Source organism: Pseudogymnoascus verrucosus (assembly GCF_001662655.1).
Source record: "Pseudogymnoascus verrucosus strain UAMH 10579 unplaced genomic scaffold scaffold_14, whole genome shotgun sequence".
Taxonomy (NCBI): domain Eukaryota; kingdom Fungi; phylum Ascomycota; class Leotiomycetes; order Thelebolales; family Thelebolaceae; genus Pseudogymnoascus; species Pseudogymnoascus verrucosus.
Window position 1 is genome coordinate 58,264 of NW_017263665.1, and position 17,282 is coordinate 75,545.

Consider the following 17,282-nt stretch of genomic DNA (forward strand, 5'->3'; position numbering starts at 1 on the left):
GATTATAACAATGTCGGCACTTTCGATGCCGCTCCATGTATCACCCGCCAGCACCCTCGCCGAGATCCATACCCCTTTTCAAGCTGCAGGTGGGAAAAGACAATAAATTAAGAAGTCACTCTTCATTGCGAGGTTGTTACAATTTGATCCTTCCTGTTCCTACATCATATTTTCTTACATTACTAATACTATTCTGCATCACCCCCTCTTAAAATACCAGTACATTCCTAAATCTCGGCTTGCCCGCCTTCAAGCTATCAACAGCTTCCTGTACCTTATCAAAAGGATACTTCTCAATCATGCACTTAACCCCATGAACCGACGCAAACTTGATCGCCTCCTCACTATCTAAAGCATGCCCGCTCGCCCACCCCGTAACACTCGCCGCCTTCGTAAGCAGCGTCACCGTATCTAACTCAACCAGCCCAGCCGGAGCCAAACTAAGCAGCGTTCCCAACGGCGCCAAACCACTGATCAGATTCGAAACTGCCTTCGGGTTCGGCGCAGTCTGCACAATGATAGAAGCACCACCAAGCTTCATCAGCTCCGCCCCAACATCCTTCGTCTTCGTATTGATAAAATGATCCGCCCCTAGCTTCTTCGCAAACTCCTCCTTATCATCGCTCGTAGACAGCGCAACGACCTCATAACCCATCTTCTTCGCATACTGCACCGCCAAGTGCCCCAACCCACCCAGACCCTGAACAGCAACAATCGCGCCCTGCTCAACATGCAACTTGCGAATGCCATTGAACACCGTCACACCCGCACACAACAACGGCGCCACCTCCGCCGGATCAAGCTCCTTCGGAACCCTCACTACCGCCTCCGCGCGCAGGAGCACGTACTCCGCAAACCCCCCAGGGCGACTGAGACCATTAGCCTCCTGGTTATCGCAGAGCTGGAACTGCGAGCGCTGACACTGGCGACATGTGCCATCGTGTCCGCCGTGCCAGGGGCCGCCGACGCGGTCGCCGTTCTTGAGGTGTGTGACGTTGGAGCCGACGGAGACGATGTCACCGATGACTTCGTGGCCGGGGGTGCATGGGAAGCAGTCCCCGAAGTGGCCGCTGGCCATGCCGACGTCGGTGAAGCAGACGCCGCAGGCGAGGGATTTGATGAGGACTTCGTTGGCGGAGGGTTGTTTGAGGTCGACGGTTTTGAGGGTGTAGGGACCGTCGGCTTTGTCGACGACGACGGCCTTGTAGGACTTGGGGAGGGAAGAAGACATTGTTGGTATCGAGGTACAAGCTACTTGGTAGGTTGCTTTGAGATAATGAGGATATGTGAGAATGTATGAATGTGTGTTAAGGAAAAAAATATAAACATATATCGAGAGGAAACCTATACCTTAAGTAGGTCCAACCTCATATCCCCAACGGCATGTGAACTTGATTTTGTAATCCAATAATTACACATCACGCTGCTGCTAATTGGCCGATAAGTAGAAGGTGGGTGATATCCCCAAATGCGAACCGCTTTTCTATGATATCACCGTCAAACAGTGACGACATGGTGTTTATGGAGTTAGTTGCCTCTATCGGATTTACCGTTCGTCGTGGCATCGCACTTATCATTCAGCCGCTAGCGGCCGCTTCAGTCGCATATGCGGATCCCAAGCCTGGACAGTATTTGTAGCATACACCCACTTGCTTACATACTCTAGTATGTATAGCTATAAGAAAGCTTCATTTCATCTTTTTTATAAGGATAGATCAGCGTTTGACCTCGGTTGGTGATTTAAGTCCGCTAATGCCGACCCTACTACGGAGGGTCGGTAGCGATTATGCGGGGTCGAGCGGCCGCTGGTGAATAATATGGAGCCAGCCACATATTGAAACAGCTCCACGATTGCAAAGCAACAGAAGGTTCTCCAAACAATATTCTCCCAAAAATGACTTCAACTGCCGATAAAGTCCGCGGAGCCTGCAACTGCGGCGCAATCAACGTAGCCATCGAATCCTCCTCCTTCCCCAAAATCGGAGGACTCTGCCACTGTCTCAATTGCCAAGCCTCATGCGGTTCACTGTGAGTATCATAATCATCCCACACAATCCCATCTCACAACCACCGACCAGCTTCTCCTACAACCTCCCCACCCCAATCGCCGCAATCTCCATCACAGGAACCCCCAAGATCTTCACCGAGACAACGAATAAGGGAACCACTGCACATAGACACTTTTGCGGGGACTGCGGATCGTATGATAACCCCCCAGGAAGGACTGGGCCTGGCTAATGTGAAGCACAAACAGACCTATCATGACGACCGTTGTCGAGAAACCAGAAACTGCGTATGTGAAGGGGGGTTTATTCCGTAAGTCTGGGGTTGAGCTGCCGAAGCCGGCGGCGCAGATTTATATGCTGAGGGCCGGGGAGTGGGAGGTGCCGCTTGAGGGGGTGCATTCCGCCGATCTTGATCTCGAGTAAAGAGACAAGTGAATGAAGGTTTGTCATTTAGGAAGTCAATATATCGTTTCTTTGATCATAGTTGTGCGTGGACTTGTGGACGCAACTGCCAAGGAACCTGTGCTGCGACGTGGCATGGTGGCTGAGACTGTCTTGCTTATACTGATCTTCAATTGCTGTCTACCTTCCTTTACTGCCCGTGTAGGGGACAGGTCACATCCCCCTCGGCGTCTGCCTAACACCCCTCAGAAGATAATGCAATCAATCAATCAATCAACACATTCATTCTTCAATTCCTCAACTCATTCCTCAATCACCCAACCCCTCACAGACACAAACCACCCTCCCTAAACCCAGACATACCGTAGTACCCATACCCGTAAACCCTCAAGGTCTACATGCCTACAAAGAAGCAAACCCCCTAAATACAACCAACCCTCTTCACCAATCCACCCTCACTAACCCTTTCCTCCCCTCCCGAAACAGAAAACAATATGCCTCCTTAAACCATAGAAACCATGCCATAAACGCCATTCCTGCATCCCCACCACATCGCGCGCGTCGCAACCAAATCGAAATATACACATTCATCGCGCGCGCGTGCGTTGCTCAAAAAAAATATTGAAGAAAAAGAAAAACATAGACCCTTCAAGCGCGCTCGTGAGCGTGGGACTTGGAAGGGGGGTGTTCATGACTATCGTACTCATCCCGTCTGTCGGTCTGGCTGTTGCGTTGTTGGGCGTTCAGTGTGCCGACCCCTTGCTCCGTGGAGACAACGGAGGAGAAATGAGGGGATGCGAACCCCCTACCGCGTTGTTACGGTCCTCTTCCGTGCCAGCCAGTCGCCGAGCATATTATCCAGCCGCTGTATCTCATTAGTCTCACATCACTTCAAAAATAGAACCATCAAAACTCACCAATCCCAAATCCCTAACCCTCGCCTCCTCCGCCCTAAACAGCCCCCCAACAAGCGGGTGCTCCGGCCCCGCCGGCTCCACCCCCGTCTTATCATACACCACGACCAGCAAATCCCTCACATCCGCGCCATCATCAAAGAACGACCTCAGCTGCGAATCACTCCACGTGCTCGCACTCGTCCTCGTGCTCGCCGGCGCCGCAGTATCAGAACTCTTCATCATTGCATCGCTCGTCCCCAGCTCCGGCGAGGGTGAGGACTCGGGACTACTCGCGTCCCCTGCCACGAGCGCAGGCGGGTGTGCGCGCGACAACGGCTCGACTTCCGCGGTAGGAGCGGTAAGTGTGTCGTCTGAGCGCGTCGAGGCGTAGCTGTCGGGGAATGCGCCGGGAACAGGACGCACGGGCTTGGTGGTGACTTCGACGGGACTATCCGAGTCGTCGAGTTCGAGGCGCGCTTTCGCCTTCTTGAGGCGCTCGGGCTTGGGTTCAGAGTCGCTGCGCGAGCGGAGGATCTTGGTGATTGCGCCAACGGCCGTGGTTTTCGGTGTGTCATTGGCGCCCTTGGGCGCGTCGCTCGTGATGGTCGTGGTGGTTGTGGCGGTGGGCGCGAGGACGGTGGCGCCCTCGGGTTGGACGAGGCGCATTGTCTCTTTGCCGGCTGCGCTGGCGGAGCGCTCAAGTGTTGCTTGGGGCTCGGTCTGCGAGATGTCTTCGTTTTCGTGCTTGCCGAGCTTCGAGGGCGCTTCGGCGCGCATCTTCTGCAGTTTGCTTGGGTTACGCTGTGGGGAGCCGTTGCGACCGCGTGCCGATGCCGTGTCATCAATAGTCGCAGCTGTAACCTCTTCCGAGTCTCTGCTTGGCGCGGGTGAGGTGGTGCGCTCGCTCGAGGCTTTGCCGGGGCCGATGATGAGGTCGTCGGGGTCTTCGTCTGCGGACTTCGATTTCTTGTCCTTGCGCTTGAAGAGACCACTGAGCATGCCTGGCTTCTTGTCCTTGTCCTTTTTATCCTTCTTATCCTTCTTGTCCTTGGCCTTGTCCGATGTCGAATCTTTCTCCAGCTTGTCCAGGCTGCGGCGCTCGCGGATCTCTTTGGACTCGTTCGACGTCCTCGCCGTCGATGCGCTCGAGTCGTCTCGGAGAAGGTTAGGGGTAATGGTGATCTTGCGCGTCTCTACCGTATCGTCCTTGAAGAACGAATCGGTGTTCCGGACCGTGCCGTTGCGCGACTTCGACGTGCCCTCGGGCCGTCCCTCGAATATCTCGTCGCTCGTCCGCGTGACCTCTCCACTCGGATCTGCATCATCGTCGGAGTCGTCGCCGTCGTCTGTAGTTCCAGCCTTAACCTCGCGTGTTGCCGCCTTCTCGGAGTCTGGCTCCGTAGACGTGGCATCCTCTTCCTTCGCCGCTGCGTTCTCCTCTTCCGTCTTCTCGTCGTGGTAAGCGAAGTAGGCGTTCTCGCCATCCTCTTCGTCGCTGGAGTATTCGACGTCAGACGCCTCAACATATGTGTGAGTCTGGTTGAAAGTGACGTTCTTTGCGTTACGTCTGCGGATAGCCTTCTTCAATGGATTCTTGGGCTTATCGGCTTGATCACCTAGCATGGTTGCAGAGAGCTGCAGTTGTCAGTACGAGGTCATGTGAGAGGTAGATTGTCATACATCAATGTTTCTGTGCTTATTTAATCGTGCCAGTCGTTCTGTCGGGGTTTCGATATGTTCTGCTGGTAAGTAGCCTAGAGAAGTGTGAGAAATTGTAATTCCAATAGATGCCAATTAACTCACCAATGCTGCTGTCCTTGACGACCCTGACCAGCCACCAGTAGCTGTTGCTGTCATCCAGAAGCACCATCGTATCGCCCTTTGTCGCATTTGCTTGTCCCTCGACCGTCGCCACGAAAGTGTGTAAGGCGTAAACGAATTCGAAATCGATGTCCTCTGTATCTTGTAAGCATTCTGCGCCCCACCCAGAATCAATGAACCTCGGATCTTCAGGATAGGGGAACTCATCGTCTCCCTCATCCGAACTTTCGCAGGGGAAACACAAGTTATCGTCGTAGGAATCTTCGCTGCCCTCGGAACTGTCCGAGGCAGACTCGGGATGCACTGCAAACACGTCGTCGGAATTGTAGGGATCGTAGTCATCATCGTAGGCTTCAATTTCGCCCGGGTCAGAGGCCTCATAGCTGCTCTCTTCTTCCCAGACACGAGCGATCGCTGTCAAACTGTTGACTGACACTTGTAGATGGCTGTCGCCAAGGCGATGCGCAAATGATGGCTCGATGAATAACGGAACGGAAGGTAGAAACGCAGGGTGGTCCTGGTATGGCGAAGAAGAAACCATGCTGGTCTCGTCGGCCAGGGAAGAGTAGCTCATGGAGGTGGTTGTAGAATTGTTATATCCGAGGGGCCAGGAGCTGAGAGGAGAAGAATACCCACCATCGTCAATGGAAGGGGAGCTCGAGATCTTGTCCATCATATCGTCCTCGTCCATGCTGTCGTCGCCCTCCGCATCCGCCATATCTGCATCCTCTGCATTGGATCCGCCATTCTGCGACCCATGTGCGCCGTGCTGGTTGTGGTATCCCCCATTCGCAACGGGCTCGATCGCGTCCGAATCGTCGTACTCCGAGTCGTCGGCATTGGCCCAATTGGACGAGGTATCAGGGTGCTGTCGTCTCTCGTTCTCCTCGACCACGCTCCGAATGGCACCTGCCTGGTGCGGCGCGGGCGGTCCAGCTCCAATCGCGGATGGATGTGTGGGTTGTCGGGTGTGGTCTTTCGCAGAGGGCGCGTCCTGATCCTGGAGGTCAATTGTGTCTGTAGAGGTCTCGTTAGCCATTGAGGGTATAATCCGTGATCGCGCCAATACGAACCCGCACGAATGATTTGTGGTCGCGTCATTGTTGGACGTGGGAGGGTCGTGAGTCGCTCGGAAAGTCGTCAGGAGTCTTTGAGGGTTCGGTCGAAGGAATCTTGGTGCGGGACCCCGTCGCGACGTTTGGCGCCGATGTCATGTGCATAGAAGGGTTCGCAGACAGACGAAGAAGTGATCGGATTGCGCAGCGTCGTAAGGTCCAGCGATAATTTTCCTCAGGAGGGTTCGCCTTTGTCGTTTTGGGGCGATGGGCGGTGGTTGGGAAAGAGGGTCGCGATAGAGTCGGGTAATTCGAAAGCCGGGGGGGTCTCTTGACAGCGGGAGCGATAGCCAGATGGACTTTTTTAAATTTTTGTTACAGCGGCACGCACAGCGGACCGCGGAGATCACGATGAAACTTGTTTGGACTGTGAAGCAGCGAATATCGCCAGCGTTTGTCGCTATGTTTTGGTGAAATCAAGAGAGCGTGGTGTTGTTGAAATGGTCGATGCTGTTGGAAGATTGTTGGAGGTGGAGGGTGAAATGTGGAGGGCGGGAGTTGAATGAAACGAGAGATTGACAGGGACAAAAATGTCCCAGGCGGGAATGGCTGACTCCTGAGATTCAACAAGTACACTACAGGTGTGTTTTGCATACAAATGGTACTTCTATGCAATGCAAGACAACACAACGCGACAGCACAACACACGATATCTGTGTATATTATTAGATATTATTGGGGTATTGGGGATGTTATGATATTATTTAGTAAATGGAATTTTGTTGTATTTTATTTCAATTTATTACGTGCATTTATTGCAGAGTACAGCATATTGTAATTTTAGACCACTGTGGTGTAGGAATACTGTACCCTACCGCGACTGCGTAATACGCGTATGCTGTGTGTGGGTTAGAAGTACTATACGAGTACCTTTTCTCTAACTTTTCAAGCGACAGAGACATACAACACTGCTCTGTGCTAGTAGTCAACATCACCACTATGGTGCAATACAGCAAATATATAACAAATATATAACAATATAACCCTAAATGTAAAGAACTAGCATCAATTATCAGTTATGAGCTTTAACTGAATGATCACGAATTCTTATTTAAAACCAGACTTTAGTTACCATTAACAGCGACGACCAGAACTTATAAAAAGTCACCCCCCTTCCCTCGTATAGTATTCCACTTCGCGCCCGCGTACTATTACATTACACCCCTTTTCTCTTTTCTACTTATAATAGTAGTACATACAAACAGAGTACAGTTTTAAATATCTACTTACTAACTTCCTGCTGTACTGTCACTCCTAAACATGCATACTACGCTGCTAGACAGACTCTAATCATCCTTTAATCCTCCTCTAACAACCTCCCAAGTGCTTTCCAAGTGTCTTGTGCTGGTGGCAGCTCCTTGGCTACCTCGACTCTTGGCCACCTTCCACCCAAAAAAGCTTGGTTTAGGGACCGAGAATGGGTAAGCTTTCTCCCCCATCTAATCCCACCATCTAGAACACTTCTCCGCCGAAACCCTATATCTACGATAAATCGTCTAATTGCCTATTTATTGTCTATTTATTATATAGAATCACTAGTTGACATGATCTGAAATCCCAAATCCTTCCAAAAGACCGAGTCATCAACGGCCATTCGCTGGGTCGTGCTCGGCCGGCCAAAAGTCCACACTAGGGTAAACTTTACTGGTGGTAAGATTGCCCCGCGGGTCGGATACCACCAAGTCAGGGCCAGAAGTGGCTAATGCTAATGCTTGAGTGTTGAAGGAAGGACATCTCTTCCTCATCCCGCCTCCACCAATACACACTACCCATCGAACATCAAAGCCTCGACGACCGCGATACCCTCACTCGACACACTCTCCAACGAATACGACGACGCCGACTGTCCCATCCACTGCGGTCAACCCGCCACGTCCTCCCGACTCAATAGCGACAATCCGCGACCTCACATATTGAAACCCTCCCACAACACGCGAAAGACCCTGATTTATGCCCGCCATCAACCTCCACCACCCCAAGCACCGCGGGAGATAGGCTGCGTCAAACAAACGCTGCTGCCAGCAATCATCCGCGCCATGAGATGGCCGACCGCGACCACATAACTGCGGCTCAGACATAATCTTCGTCAACGGTTGCGCCACGACTGTTGCGCCGCGACTTCCTACCCCCACCGCCTCACCATGGAGGTTCGCGCCTTCTGGGACCAGGCCCACCAGCCCACACCTACCTCGTCCTCGTCCACGACGGTGTCGGTGTCGAGTTGCACACCGTTTGTCCTACCATCGAATGGCATCATCGAGTTCAACAGCACTGTAGACGTGCTGACCCAGGTCACCCTCGGTGCCGACGCGCACTTCTACCCCAACTGCACCGGCGCCATAGCCCCAGACGTTACTGTGATCAATGGAAATGTACCGGAGGCAGATACTGCAGAGCGAGACCCGTTTTATGCCTCGTCGCTGTCCGTAATATACGCCCTGGCCTCTACGACAGTGACGGCATATATGCTTGTCATCCTTCTGTGTATCACACCGCGCTCGTTCGTATCGGGCGGGACAGTCGTCCTCGGCAGCCGGGGAGGCTTCACCGGCAGCACTTCTGTGCGAGAAACAGGCGTTGGCATTGGAGGTCGCCCTCTGCTACAAAAAGTGGCAGCCATAAGCGTGGCCATCTCGCTCAGCATCGCTACCGCGAATACCTTCAATATCGCCGAGCAACAATATAATGCCGGATATATGGACGCTGTGATGCTGCAGACAGAGGTGCTTGGCAGCCGCGAACTCAAGGTCATCATGGTCATCTCGGACACCTTCCTCTGGCTGGCACAGGCGCAGACGCTCATCCGTCTTTTCCCCAGGCAAAGGGAGAAGGTCATTATCAAGTGGACAGCCCTAGCTCTCATCACCCTCTCCGTCATCTTCAGCATCCTCGACGACTTCGTCTACGCAGGCTACACCCGCCCCGCCGCCTTCGTCGACGCCATCCCGGCACTCAGCTACCTCTTCCAGATCGCCCTCAGCCTCCTCTACTCCGCCTGGGTCATCTACTACGCGCTCACCAAAAAACAATACGCCTTCTACCACCCCCGCATGCGCAACATGTGCCTCGTAGCACTCATCTCCCTCGTCTCCATCCTCGTCCCCGTCGTCTTCTTCGTCGTCGACATCTCCATGCCTGACGTCGCCAGCTGGGGAGACTACGTCCGCTGGGTCGGCGCCGCAGCCGCCAGCGCGGTAGTCTGGGAATGGGTCGAGCGCATCGAAGCCCTCGAGCGCAACGAGAAGAAAGACGGCGTCCTCGGCCGTGAAGTCTTCGACGGCGACGAAATGCTCGAAGTCACCCCCTCCACCGTCCTCACCACCGACCACCGCGGCGGCGGCGGAGGCGGAGGAGCCGGGGGTGGAGGTAGAGGCGGTGACCGCGACGGCTCTGGCGCAGCAACCAAAGCCTCCGGTGCAGGAGACCGCTGGCCAGGCCTAGGCGCCACAGCCCGTCACCGCATTCCCCACCCCCCTCGTCGACGCGCAACATCCAACCCCATCCCCCCACAAACACCATCCACAACAACAAACCCACAAAACCACCCCACCTGGCCCGCCCGCCCCCAGCCCGCCGCCACACCCGGCCCGCGCACCGACACCGCAAGCGCTGAGAGTACCGTCTACGCCATTCGATACCATCCCATCGGCGATGCGCGCTCCGTGCGCGGTGCCAGCTTCGATGTTGAAGCACAGCATGAAGCGGTCCCTGTGGTCACCGGGAACGAAGATTCCACCTCCGTCTCGACCTCAAAATCCGAAGGTGCTACCAGCGCACCACGGCCACAGCAGCAACAGCCGCCACAAGGAACATGGCGCATCTGGTCCGCGATCGAAGCACTAAACCCCTTCGCGCGCTCCCGCCAGCGTCCACCACCGGAAGTCTCAGCAATGACAGTCCGTCGTCTCCCCCCGCCCTCGCGCCGCCGTCCTGAACCCACAGAAGAGGGAGGAGGGAAGTGGGACTGGGACGTCCTCGGCAAGCTTGAGGATTTCGCGAGTAAGCGCGCCGAGAGGGTTCGGGAGATTAGAGGCGGTGGTGGGGGACCGGAGAAGTTACCGGTTATGCGAATCCCAGCGCCGGCTACGAGGAGGGTTGTCCCGGAGTCGGTGGCCGTGCCGGATGGTGAATCGGAGGCGGTAGCGTCGACGTGGCCGTTGCCTTCGCCGGCGCCGTTACCGCCTGATCCGAATCCGACATCGCCGGTCATAGATCCAGATGTGCAGCCCCCCTCACCAGCTCCGTCGCCTGTGCAGCGCGTGAGAGAGGCGCATGAGCAGGCGATGGCGAGGAATGTTACTATGGGTGGGGGATCTGTTACGAGCGGGGAGAGATCGGCGACGACGACGGTTGATAGATCGTCTACTACGCGGTCGGGGAGTAGTGGAACGGGGGGTTTGCCAGTTTTGAGAATCCCGGCACCGCCTTTGAGGGGGAGTGGGGGGGTGAGTTGAGTAGAGAGCGTCTGCGCGGAGTTTTTTGGTTTGACTTGAGCATGGTTGAATTGGGCGGCGGAGTGTATAACCTATTACTAACTACTATTACTGTGACGAACTTTCCTTTTTGTTCTGTTCTGCTTTTTTGGAAGGCATAGCGCGGCGTTTGGGAAAGGGAAAATCTTGGGGGTGAGGGGATGGGAGATGGGGCGCTCTGGTGGTGATGGGAGAGCGTTGGCGTTTTTGGGGAACCGGGGTGGGTGTGGGGGCATATATATACCACAAGTTACGGACAGATATTATGGAGGGATATATCTATGCTATTATCTATCTTGGCTTTTGTGATTTTGGGGATTCACGTGCTGTTTATCTGAGTTGATCTCTGGCACTGTTTTTGGGTAGATGAGTGATGGTGGTAATGTAGAATGAGAACAGGTTTTGAAATGCAGTTTCTCAGAGTTGAACGCTAATACTGGAGTTTTGTTAGATGGGTGATGATGCAAATGTAGAATGAGATTGGTTCCTGAGAAATGAATCACTCATGATAGTAGCTGTAATGCCAAAAGCTAATAGTTAGCCACGGAGCCGAATAGATGCTAGATTGGTGCCTTTACTCTAACTTGTACGCTAAAATGGCGGGGGAGTATCGTACGGCGGCAGTGACTCCACGAAGGCAATAAAGCCAGCTAATTATTATAAGATGATCCCATATTCACAGATCCCATCTTGCACAACTACGGTTTCAATCACGCACCTCATCCTCAACTAATATGGCATCTCACAGTGCCACAGCGGCTTCAGAGCACATCACCCTCCCCTTCGACCTCCGAACTCACCCTAGAGCGTTATACAAACCAGAGAACACAAAGTTGCTAGAAAACTTATTCCCGGGGACCTATGAGCTATCGACGGATGGCATGTTCATTTACTTCCTCCAGACAGAGATGCCACCGAAGCCGTGGCCAAAATCAGTTGCCGGACTCACCCCTTACTTCGCGCTGAGGATGAGTCGGCAATATACGCCTTGTCTCATTGGATTTCAAGTACCGATGAGAAATAGAGCGATTGCTGAGAGTGTGGTGGAAGGGAGGGATATGGCGGACTGGGAACTGCTGTTTATTATCATCCGGAACTACTTTCGACAGGTAGAGATATCGATTACGGAGGTTATGTACTGGAGCAATTCTGTGGTTGTTATACTTCAGCACAGGGATATTAATATAAGGAAGCTTCCCTGGAAAGTGTCGAATATAGGGGTATTCTACCGCTATGAAGATGAGATGGACAGGCCATCCACGCCTCAATCTCGCTGTGAAACCGACACAAGGCTAGAGAACCAGGTCCTGCTCCAGAGACTAACTCCTGCTAAGGGTCGACGAACTGGCGAATTCCTTTTCTTGGTCGCATCTGATACAGATCTCATAGAGGGAAGCTTCAAGGTCACCTCGTTCCAGCGAGTTGAGGAACAGTGGGTATTCACGATTTGGTTGTACATGGGACAGGATTCGTCAGATACCGTGTCTCCGGTATATGGGACTGCTATTTGGACATCTGATGGGGATGTTCTGGGCTTCGTTCGATACGCCCCAACAGTGGGGTTGATGAAAGATTGGTGCGCGGGGATCGCGGCTGATGAATTTATTGATAGAGAAGGGTTGCTTCACAATTATTGATACAGCTAACTGATAAAAAACTAAATATAACACGGGCATAGCAGAAACAACAACTCCGCACACAGAAGACCGTTTCATTCCCACTTTTTATAATCCGAAAAGTACTCCTCATGCACCCTCTCCGCATACCCCATCAAATTCGGCAGCCCCTGAATTATCGCCTTCGTCTCGGGGTTCCTATATATGTATCATGTTAGAAATCTAAAACTAGTTTACTCATTCCACAGGGCAAAGACTCACGCAGAAGCAGTCAAAGACGAGACTAAAAACCCAAACAAACACGCATCTACATCCGTCGGCCCCTCACCCCCTAATACCCACCCCTCCCCCACCATCCCATCAAGCACCGTCCACGTCTCCAGCCTCAGTGCCGCGATCTCAGCAGGCGAGTAGCGTCCTGTGCCTTGCCCGTGGAGGGTGCGTATTGTTTTGCTATACACGATTTGGCCGATGATCAGGCGGGGGAGGTAGGGGATTGTGGAGAGGGGGCCGATGTCGCGCATGGTGTAGAAATTGGTGATCCAGCGTTCGTGGGCCTGGTGGCGGTTAGTGGGTGTGGGGGCGAGGGGGGAGGGGGGGTGGAAGGCTCACATTTAGGAAGTAGAGTTTATCTTCTAGTAGGGCGCGGATGGCTAGGTCAGTCGCTGCTTGTGCGGGGGATAGGCCTGCATTCAGGTCTGTGATGGTTCCGGATTTGATCAATGATTTTGTGATCAGTGCGGAGTCGCTGAGGAGAGAGGACTGCCCATCGCTCTCTTCTATCCGCACATATGGCAGTTTCCCCTTCGGCGACGCTGAGGGCGTCCCTGCCTGTGTGGTGTATGGTAGGTGAGAAAAGCGAAGGCGCGCTTCGAGCTTGACGACGAAGGGGGACCAGGTGTATGCACCTGGATCGTCGCGGTCGCGGAAGATGGTCAGGGTTGGGGATTTGGAGGGCATGGTTTTGTTTGGGGGGGCTGAAAAGAGGTTTGGGATGGAGGGTGTGGGGTAATGGTTGTTAGAGATGTTCACCTACATTGGATATGACATCGTGGGATATGTTCACTTTATAGACGGAGCTGAGTCGTCAAATACGGAATTCGGCCTGTAGGTATAAACCCGGTTGGCCGATCTGGAATCCTTTGCGCTTGATTTAGAAGGCGGTGAAGGCGACTTGTAAGTCACGGAAACTGGCAAGCTGATTGGCTAAATTGACGTTCATGGATGCGGTAATAAATATTGCTTGCCAGAGGAATAGTACAGTAAACAAATTAGAGATGTCCTATAGTCTAAGATTTTAATTTGTAGGGATTTCTCTTGCAAAGGGTTCATTTTCATTTAATCACATAAAAATTTAGAAACATATTACCAACTATTTGTTTGGGATTCTTATATTAAGGTTGTTTGACCCCCTTTATGACCAGCCAGAACAATCAATTCACGTGACTGTTCATTAAGATTTTAGAACACTGAGCGAAGCCGAACAGGGAGGTGGGGGAGGCCTTGGCGCGTCGGCCGGGAGTCATACTCGCAGTGCGGGGTGGCCAAGTTATCCCAGTGGCCGCTCGGCTGGACCGGATCGCCGAGGTGAAGGATATATATATATATTTCTTGTTTCGTTCGCCTTGAATTATTTATTCTCTAATTTTTCCTCCGTTTAAACCTTGCGCTAAGTGATTTCTTTTGACCAGTTCAGAAATTCTGCAAAGCCTATAACTTTTTGCCTCGGCCCCTGACTTACCCCACCACATCCATAATGGCAACATCAGACCTTCCCCCACAGACCCTGAAGATTGGGGAATACACGTTTACCATCTCCGAAGGAAAAGATGAGGATATCCCTGGCTTCGTCGACGCTTTCGATGCCGCTTTCGCGGATAATTTGCTTTTTAGTACTATGAGTGGGACTGCTGACCGCGCAGTGTTGAGGGAGAAAGATATTGCATTCTGGAAGGGACAGTGGACGATGAGCGGGCGGAAGCACTTCAAGGTTGTTGATGAGGCGAATGGGTAGGGTTATTTTTGTCTCTCACTCCCCAGTTTTATTCGTTTCCGTGATTTCTTCCCTTATCTGGATTCCAATTGCGGGTTTCGACTTTATTTTTGGTGCCCTTGAGACGCGATGTGATAGGTCTAACGTGTGACCAGCAAAATTGCAGCTATTACCCGCTGGTGGTTCCCACACACCCTGACGTCTGAGGAGGTAGCCAAAGCTGAGGAGGCCAAGAACGGCCCCCAGCCGGAGCCTGTGCCAGGGACGAATGCCGGGGCGACGAAGGAGTTCGTGAAGCAGTTAGTTGACTACCGGGATAAGTGGGTGAAGAATGATGATATGTACAGTACGTTTCCCCCCTCAATTGTTGATTTCCGGCCGACCCGTGTTTGCTGTAATAGGGGTATCAGCTAACCGTCTGTGTAGTGATGAACATTCTCGCCGTCGTCCCCGCGTACCAGCGGCTGGGTTTGGGGAAGGCGCTGCTGGTGCCCGTGCTAAAGATGGCCGATAAGGAGGGCAAGAAGACGTACATTGAAGCGTCTGCAGCAGGCGAGAAGCTGTATCGCAGGCTTGGCTGGGTGGAGACTGGAGATACGATTAGCCTTGATTTTACAAAGTATGGTGCGAAGGGGGGGGTTGATGTCAATCTTATGATGAGGGAACCAGGGGCAGGGATTGCGCTATGAGTTGTGACGAGTGGGAGCGATGAGAATAGGGGAAATATGAAGACTGCGTGAATATAGCGAGGAGACAAGTTGGATGGTTATTTACTGCATATATTTATTGTGATAGACAGTCTTATAAAATGAGATTATTAGCAGCCCCCTATATTCACCACGTTTGTCAGAGTTTCATAGCCACCAGCCCACTAATTAAGTTCCTCATGGTAGATTGATAGAATTTACGAAAAAGAAAAAATGAGGTCCTATCTCACACATAGACTATTATGAAATCGTTAAAATGCCGTTAAATGGTGTCGTTAAGATGAAACTGGGTGCGAAGCTTGATCTCTTAGTCGGCATATTGATGTCTTAGGTGGGATGCTCGAAACAGAGGATTTAGTTAGAACGTTTCTTCGTTACCGCTGGGCCGGTTGGCTCTCCCCGCTCTCGCTTCCCGTCGACATCCTTAGCAATGTCGAATTGTCTCCATATGCTACTACTCGGTGGTAATAAGTCTTCACCTATACCGTGATATTAGCGACGAGCTATGGTAAGTACTAGCTCAGAAAAGTGTTTCGTACCTGGGTTTCCGTCTTGTTAGTCATAAACGTTGCTATCTCGCTCCAATCTGTTCCAAAGTGCCGCAATAAAGCAGGGAAAATGCTCTGCTCCTGCAGACTCCAATAGCTACTCGTGGGATTCGGATCGGTGTTACGAAAGTCCTTGGAGGGGGGTGTAATCGAAGTTTTAATACGAACACGGCGAAATAAAGCCATTTCTTCATCGCCGTCGTCGATAGTTCTCGTCCTCTTCAGCCCAGTTGGCCCTATTTGCTCCCGCTCGACTTCGCCGGAAGAGAGGGTGTGATCCGTCGTCGAAAAGCTAGATAAAGGTTTAGGCGATATATTAGAGACAAAAGAGTGTCTATAAATCATTTTGCACTTGTGACATTCAATGTCCTTGTCCGTTGCAGAATCGCCTTTTAGGGGTTCGCGGCATTTTGGACAATACCAAGTCGAGCGGTAGGTAGAATCGAAAACCAGGCTCATTGCCACATACTGTCCAGGATAGAAGCACGTTTCCCAAGCCGAGCCAAGATTCACATCTCTATTTGATGCTACATCTGCAATGGCGAATTCGCCCCTTCCGATTTTTGCTGCGCCTGTTCCGATGTTCTTAAAATTGTCTTGGAGAACATAGGTAAAAGACTAGACATATTATCTTAGACAAACACTAGCAGACTGAAATATGGTATAAACGAACCTCTACTGATGTGATGAATTCTAGGAAAAATGGCATTTCCCTTCCTAAAGCGTCAATTAAATACACTGGCTGCTGACGCTCAATCTGCCCGGGTATTCTAGTAACAATGCTCTGGATATTAAGGACGACCTGGAAGATCCGCACGTTGGTTCTCCTATTACTAAGTTAGAACATAAAGAATATAAATCATCTGTTATAAAAACGCACAGGGTTTCTGATGTCATCTCTAGTAACTCTCTCCCCTGCCGTAAGCCACTAAAGATAGATTAGCTGGTGTTGCAAAGAAGCACAAGGAGCCCACCTACCTCGAAACATGCTCTAGAACGAGAGATAATCTCTGCATGCACCCAGAATGCAAGTCCTGTACCTTGCCTATTAACGTGCGATGGTTACCTTCATTCCTCGTGCTACTGATTCTCGTCGCACCCCTAAAATATTAGAACCTTGGCTAGCATAAACATACAAGCAACTCACATTTGCACTGCCATTAATAGCATTTCGATACTCTCGGTATGAGCCATCAAATCAGTCTTGAATCTTACTAAGTCCTCCTTCTGGCATAACGCCCATTTGACCTTCCTCCATGCATCCTTGATTGTCCTACCACTTCCTCCTGCCCTTAAACTCGGCTGATACTTCGTTATCTTCTCCAAAAATCCATCTATTGTCCTCTGGCACTGTGACGCTGCCTGCCGCAATGCGATAACCTCTGAGTGCTGCATATCATCTAGTTCGAGTCGTTTTACACGGAGGAGAGCAGTCTCAAGCGTATAAAGCTGTGATATAAGAGTCTGGTACTCGGTCGAGGAGTTCCCGCTTTCGCGCAAAGCACCAACTACTGTGGATACAAGCTCGACGGCTGCGATAAAATCGCCTGTAGAGAAGCCGAATCCGACAGACATGGCAGTTGGCGGCAGGTCAGGATACTGAAGTAGTTTTGCGATTGTAAAGGTCTGTTGTCGGTGAGGCTGTGCGAAGTTCCCTACACGAGGCTGGCTGATGGCCTTTGTCAGGCATTAAAGATCATTTTCAC

At 51.9% G+C, this 17,282-nt stretch overlaps 8 protein-coding genes across 8 annotated transcripts; 4 read left to right on the forward strand and 4 right to left on the reverse strand.

Moving 5' to 3' along the window:
- Positions 1–149: 149 nt before the first annotated feature.
- VE01_03880 (uncharacterized protein) lies at positions 150–1,714 on the reverse strand. The gene has a single exon (XM_018273361.2). The coding sequence runs from the start codon at positions 1,229–1,231 to the stop codon at positions 209–211; it is 1,023 nt and encodes a 340-aa protein (XP_018131700.1). The 5' UTR covers positions 1,232–1,714; the 3' UTR covers positions 150–208.
- Positions 1,715–1,867: 153 nt separating this feature from the next.
- VE01_03881 (uncharacterized protein) lies at positions 1,868–2,485 on the forward strand. The gene is made up of 3 exons (XM_018273362.2): positions 1,868–2,028; positions 2,079–2,201; positions 2,255–2,485. The coding sequence occupies exons 1-3, from the start codon at positions 1,895–1,897 to the stop codon at positions 2,427–2,429; spliced, it is 432 nt and encodes a 143-aa protein (XP_018131678.1). The 5' UTR covers positions 1,868–1,894; the 3' UTR covers positions 2,430–2,485.
- A 73-nt stretch (positions 2,486–2,558) lies between these two features.
- VE01_03882 (uncharacterized protein) lies at positions 2,559–6,711 on the reverse strand. The gene is made up of 6 exons (XM_059463575.1): positions 6,199–6,711; positions 5,762–6,142; positions 5,108–5,260; positions 4,985–5,058; positions 3,326–4,939; positions 2,559–3,273 (listed from the first exon to the last, which is right to left on the reverse strand). Exons 1-6 carry the CDS (start codon positions 6,224–6,226, stop codon positions 3,214–3,216), a joined length of 2,310 nt encoding a protein of 769 aa, XP_059319810.1. The 5' UTR covers positions 6,227–6,711; the 3' UTR covers positions 2,559–3,213.
- Positions 6,712–7,747: 1,036 nt separating this feature from the next.
- On the forward strand, positions 7,748–10,940 carry RIM21 (pH-response regulator protein palH/rim21). The gene is made up of 2 exons (XM_018273364.2): positions 7,748–7,890; positions 7,966–10,940. The coding sequence occupies exon 2, from the start codon at positions 8,382–8,384 to the stop codon at positions 10,692–10,694; it is 2,313 nt and encodes a 770-aa protein (XP_018131702.1). The 5' UTR covers positions 7,748–7,890; positions 7,966–8,381; the 3' UTR covers positions 10,695–10,940.
- Positions 10,941–11,446: 506 nt separating this feature from the next.
- Positions 11,447–12,349, forward strand: VE01_03884 (uncharacterized protein; the record flags this gene model as incomplete). The annotated part of the gene is made up of 1 exon (XM_018273365.1): positions 11,447–12,349. One exon carries the CDS (start codon positions 11,447–11,449, stop codon positions 12,347–12,349), a length of 903 nt encoding a protein of 300 aa, XP_018131703.1.
- On the reverse strand, positions 12,286–13,428 carry VE01_03885 (uncharacterized protein). Its single transcript, XM_018273366.2, has 3 exons — positions 12,941–13,428; positions 12,590–12,885; positions 12,286–12,526 (listed from the first exon to the last, which is right to left on the reverse strand). Exons 1-3 carry the CDS (start codon positions 13,286–13,288, stop codon positions 12,424–12,426), a joined length of 747 nt encoding a protein of 248 aa, XP_018131679.1. The 5' UTR covers positions 13,289–13,428; the 3' UTR covers positions 12,286–12,423.
- A 524-nt stretch (positions 13,429–13,952) lies between these two features.
- On the forward strand, positions 13,953–15,149 carry VE01_03886 (uncharacterized protein). Its single transcript, XM_018273367.2, has 3 exons — positions 13,953–14,338; positions 14,477–14,667; positions 14,748–15,149. Exons 1-3 carry the CDS (start codon positions 14,085–14,087, stop codon positions 15,008–15,010), a joined length of 708 nt encoding a protein of 235 aa, XP_018131680.1. The 5' UTR covers positions 13,953–14,084; the 3' UTR covers positions 15,011–15,149.
- Positions 15,098–17,211, reverse strand: VE01_03887 (uncharacterized protein). Its single transcript, XM_018273368.2, has 6 exons — positions 16,724–17,211; positions 16,555–16,677; positions 16,457–16,504; positions 16,250–16,403; positions 15,568–16,194; positions 15,098–15,507 (listed from the first exon to the last, which is right to left on the reverse strand). The coding sequence occupies exons 1-6, from the start codon at positions 17,149–17,151 to the stop codon at positions 15,403–15,405; spliced, it is 1,485 nt and encodes a 494-aa protein (XP_018131681.1). The 5' UTR covers positions 17,152–17,211; the 3' UTR covers positions 15,098–15,402.
- Positions 17,212–17,282: the final 71 nt, after the last annotated feature.

Coding starts and splice junctions, on each gene's coding strand:
- VE01_03880 (XM_018273361.2), bottom strand. CDS start 1,231: ATGTCTTCTTCCCTCCCCAAGTCCTACAAGGCCGTCGTCGTCGACAAA.
- VE01_03881 (XM_018273362.2), top strand. CDS start 1,895: ATGACTTCAACTGCCGATAAAGTCCGCGGAGCCTGCAACTGCGGCGCA. Junction 2,029..2,078: donor CAAGCCTCATGCGGTTCACT/GTGAGTATCATA, acceptor ACCACCGACCAG/CTTCTCCTACAACCTCCCCA. Junction 2,202..2,254: donor TTTTGCGGGGACTGCGGATC/GTATGATAACCC, acceptor AAGCACAAACAG/ACCTATCATGACGACCGTTG.
- VE01_03882 (XM_059463575.1), bottom strand. CDS start 6,226: ATGACGCGACCACAAATCATTCGTGCGG. Junction 6,143..6,198: donor ACCACAAATCATTCGTGCGG/GTTCGTATTGGC, acceptor AGACCTCTACAG/ACACAATTGACCTCCAGGAT. Junction 5,059..5,107: donor CGTCAAGGACAGCAGCATTG/GTGAGTTAATTG, acceptor ACACTTCTCTAG/GCTACTTACCAGCAGAACAT.
- RIM21 (XM_018273364.2), top strand. CDS start 8,382: ATGGAGGTTCGCGCCTTCTGGGACCAGGCCCACCAGCCCACACCTACC.
- VE01_03885 (XM_018273366.2), bottom strand. CDS start 13,288: ATGCCCTCCAAATCCCCAACCCTGACCATCTTCCGCGACCGCGACGAT. Junction 12,886..12,940: donor ATAAACTCTACTTCCTAAAT/GTGAGCCTTCCA, acceptor AACCGCCACCAG/GCCCACGAACGCTGGATCAC. Junction 12,527..12,589: donor TCGTCTTTGACTGCTTCTGC/GTGAGTCTTTGC, acceptor ATACATATATAG/GAACCCCGAGACGAAGGCGA.
- VE01_03886 (XM_018273367.2), top strand. CDS start 14,085: ATGGCAACATCAGACCTTCCCCCACAGACCCTGAAGATTGGGGAATAC. Junction 14,339..14,476: donor GTTGTTGATGAGGCGAATGG/GTAGGGTTATTT, acceptor ACGTGTGACCAG/CAAAATTGCAGCTATTACCC. Junction 14,668..14,747: donor GAAGAATGATGATATGTACA/GTACGTTTCCCC, acceptor CCGTCTGTGTAG/TGATGAACATTCTCGCCGTC.
- VE01_03887 (XM_018273368.2), bottom strand. CDS start 17,151: ATGTCTGTCGGATTCGGCTTCTCTACAGGCGATTTTATCGCAGCCGTC. Junction 16,505..16,554: donor GTTCTAGAGCATGTTTCGAG/GTAGGTGGGCTC, acceptor ATCTATCTTTAG/TGGCTTACGGCAGGGGAGAG. Junction 16,195..16,249: donor AATTCATCACATCAGTAGAG/GTTCGTTTATAC, acceptor TAATATGTCTAG/TCTTTTACCTATGTTCTCCA.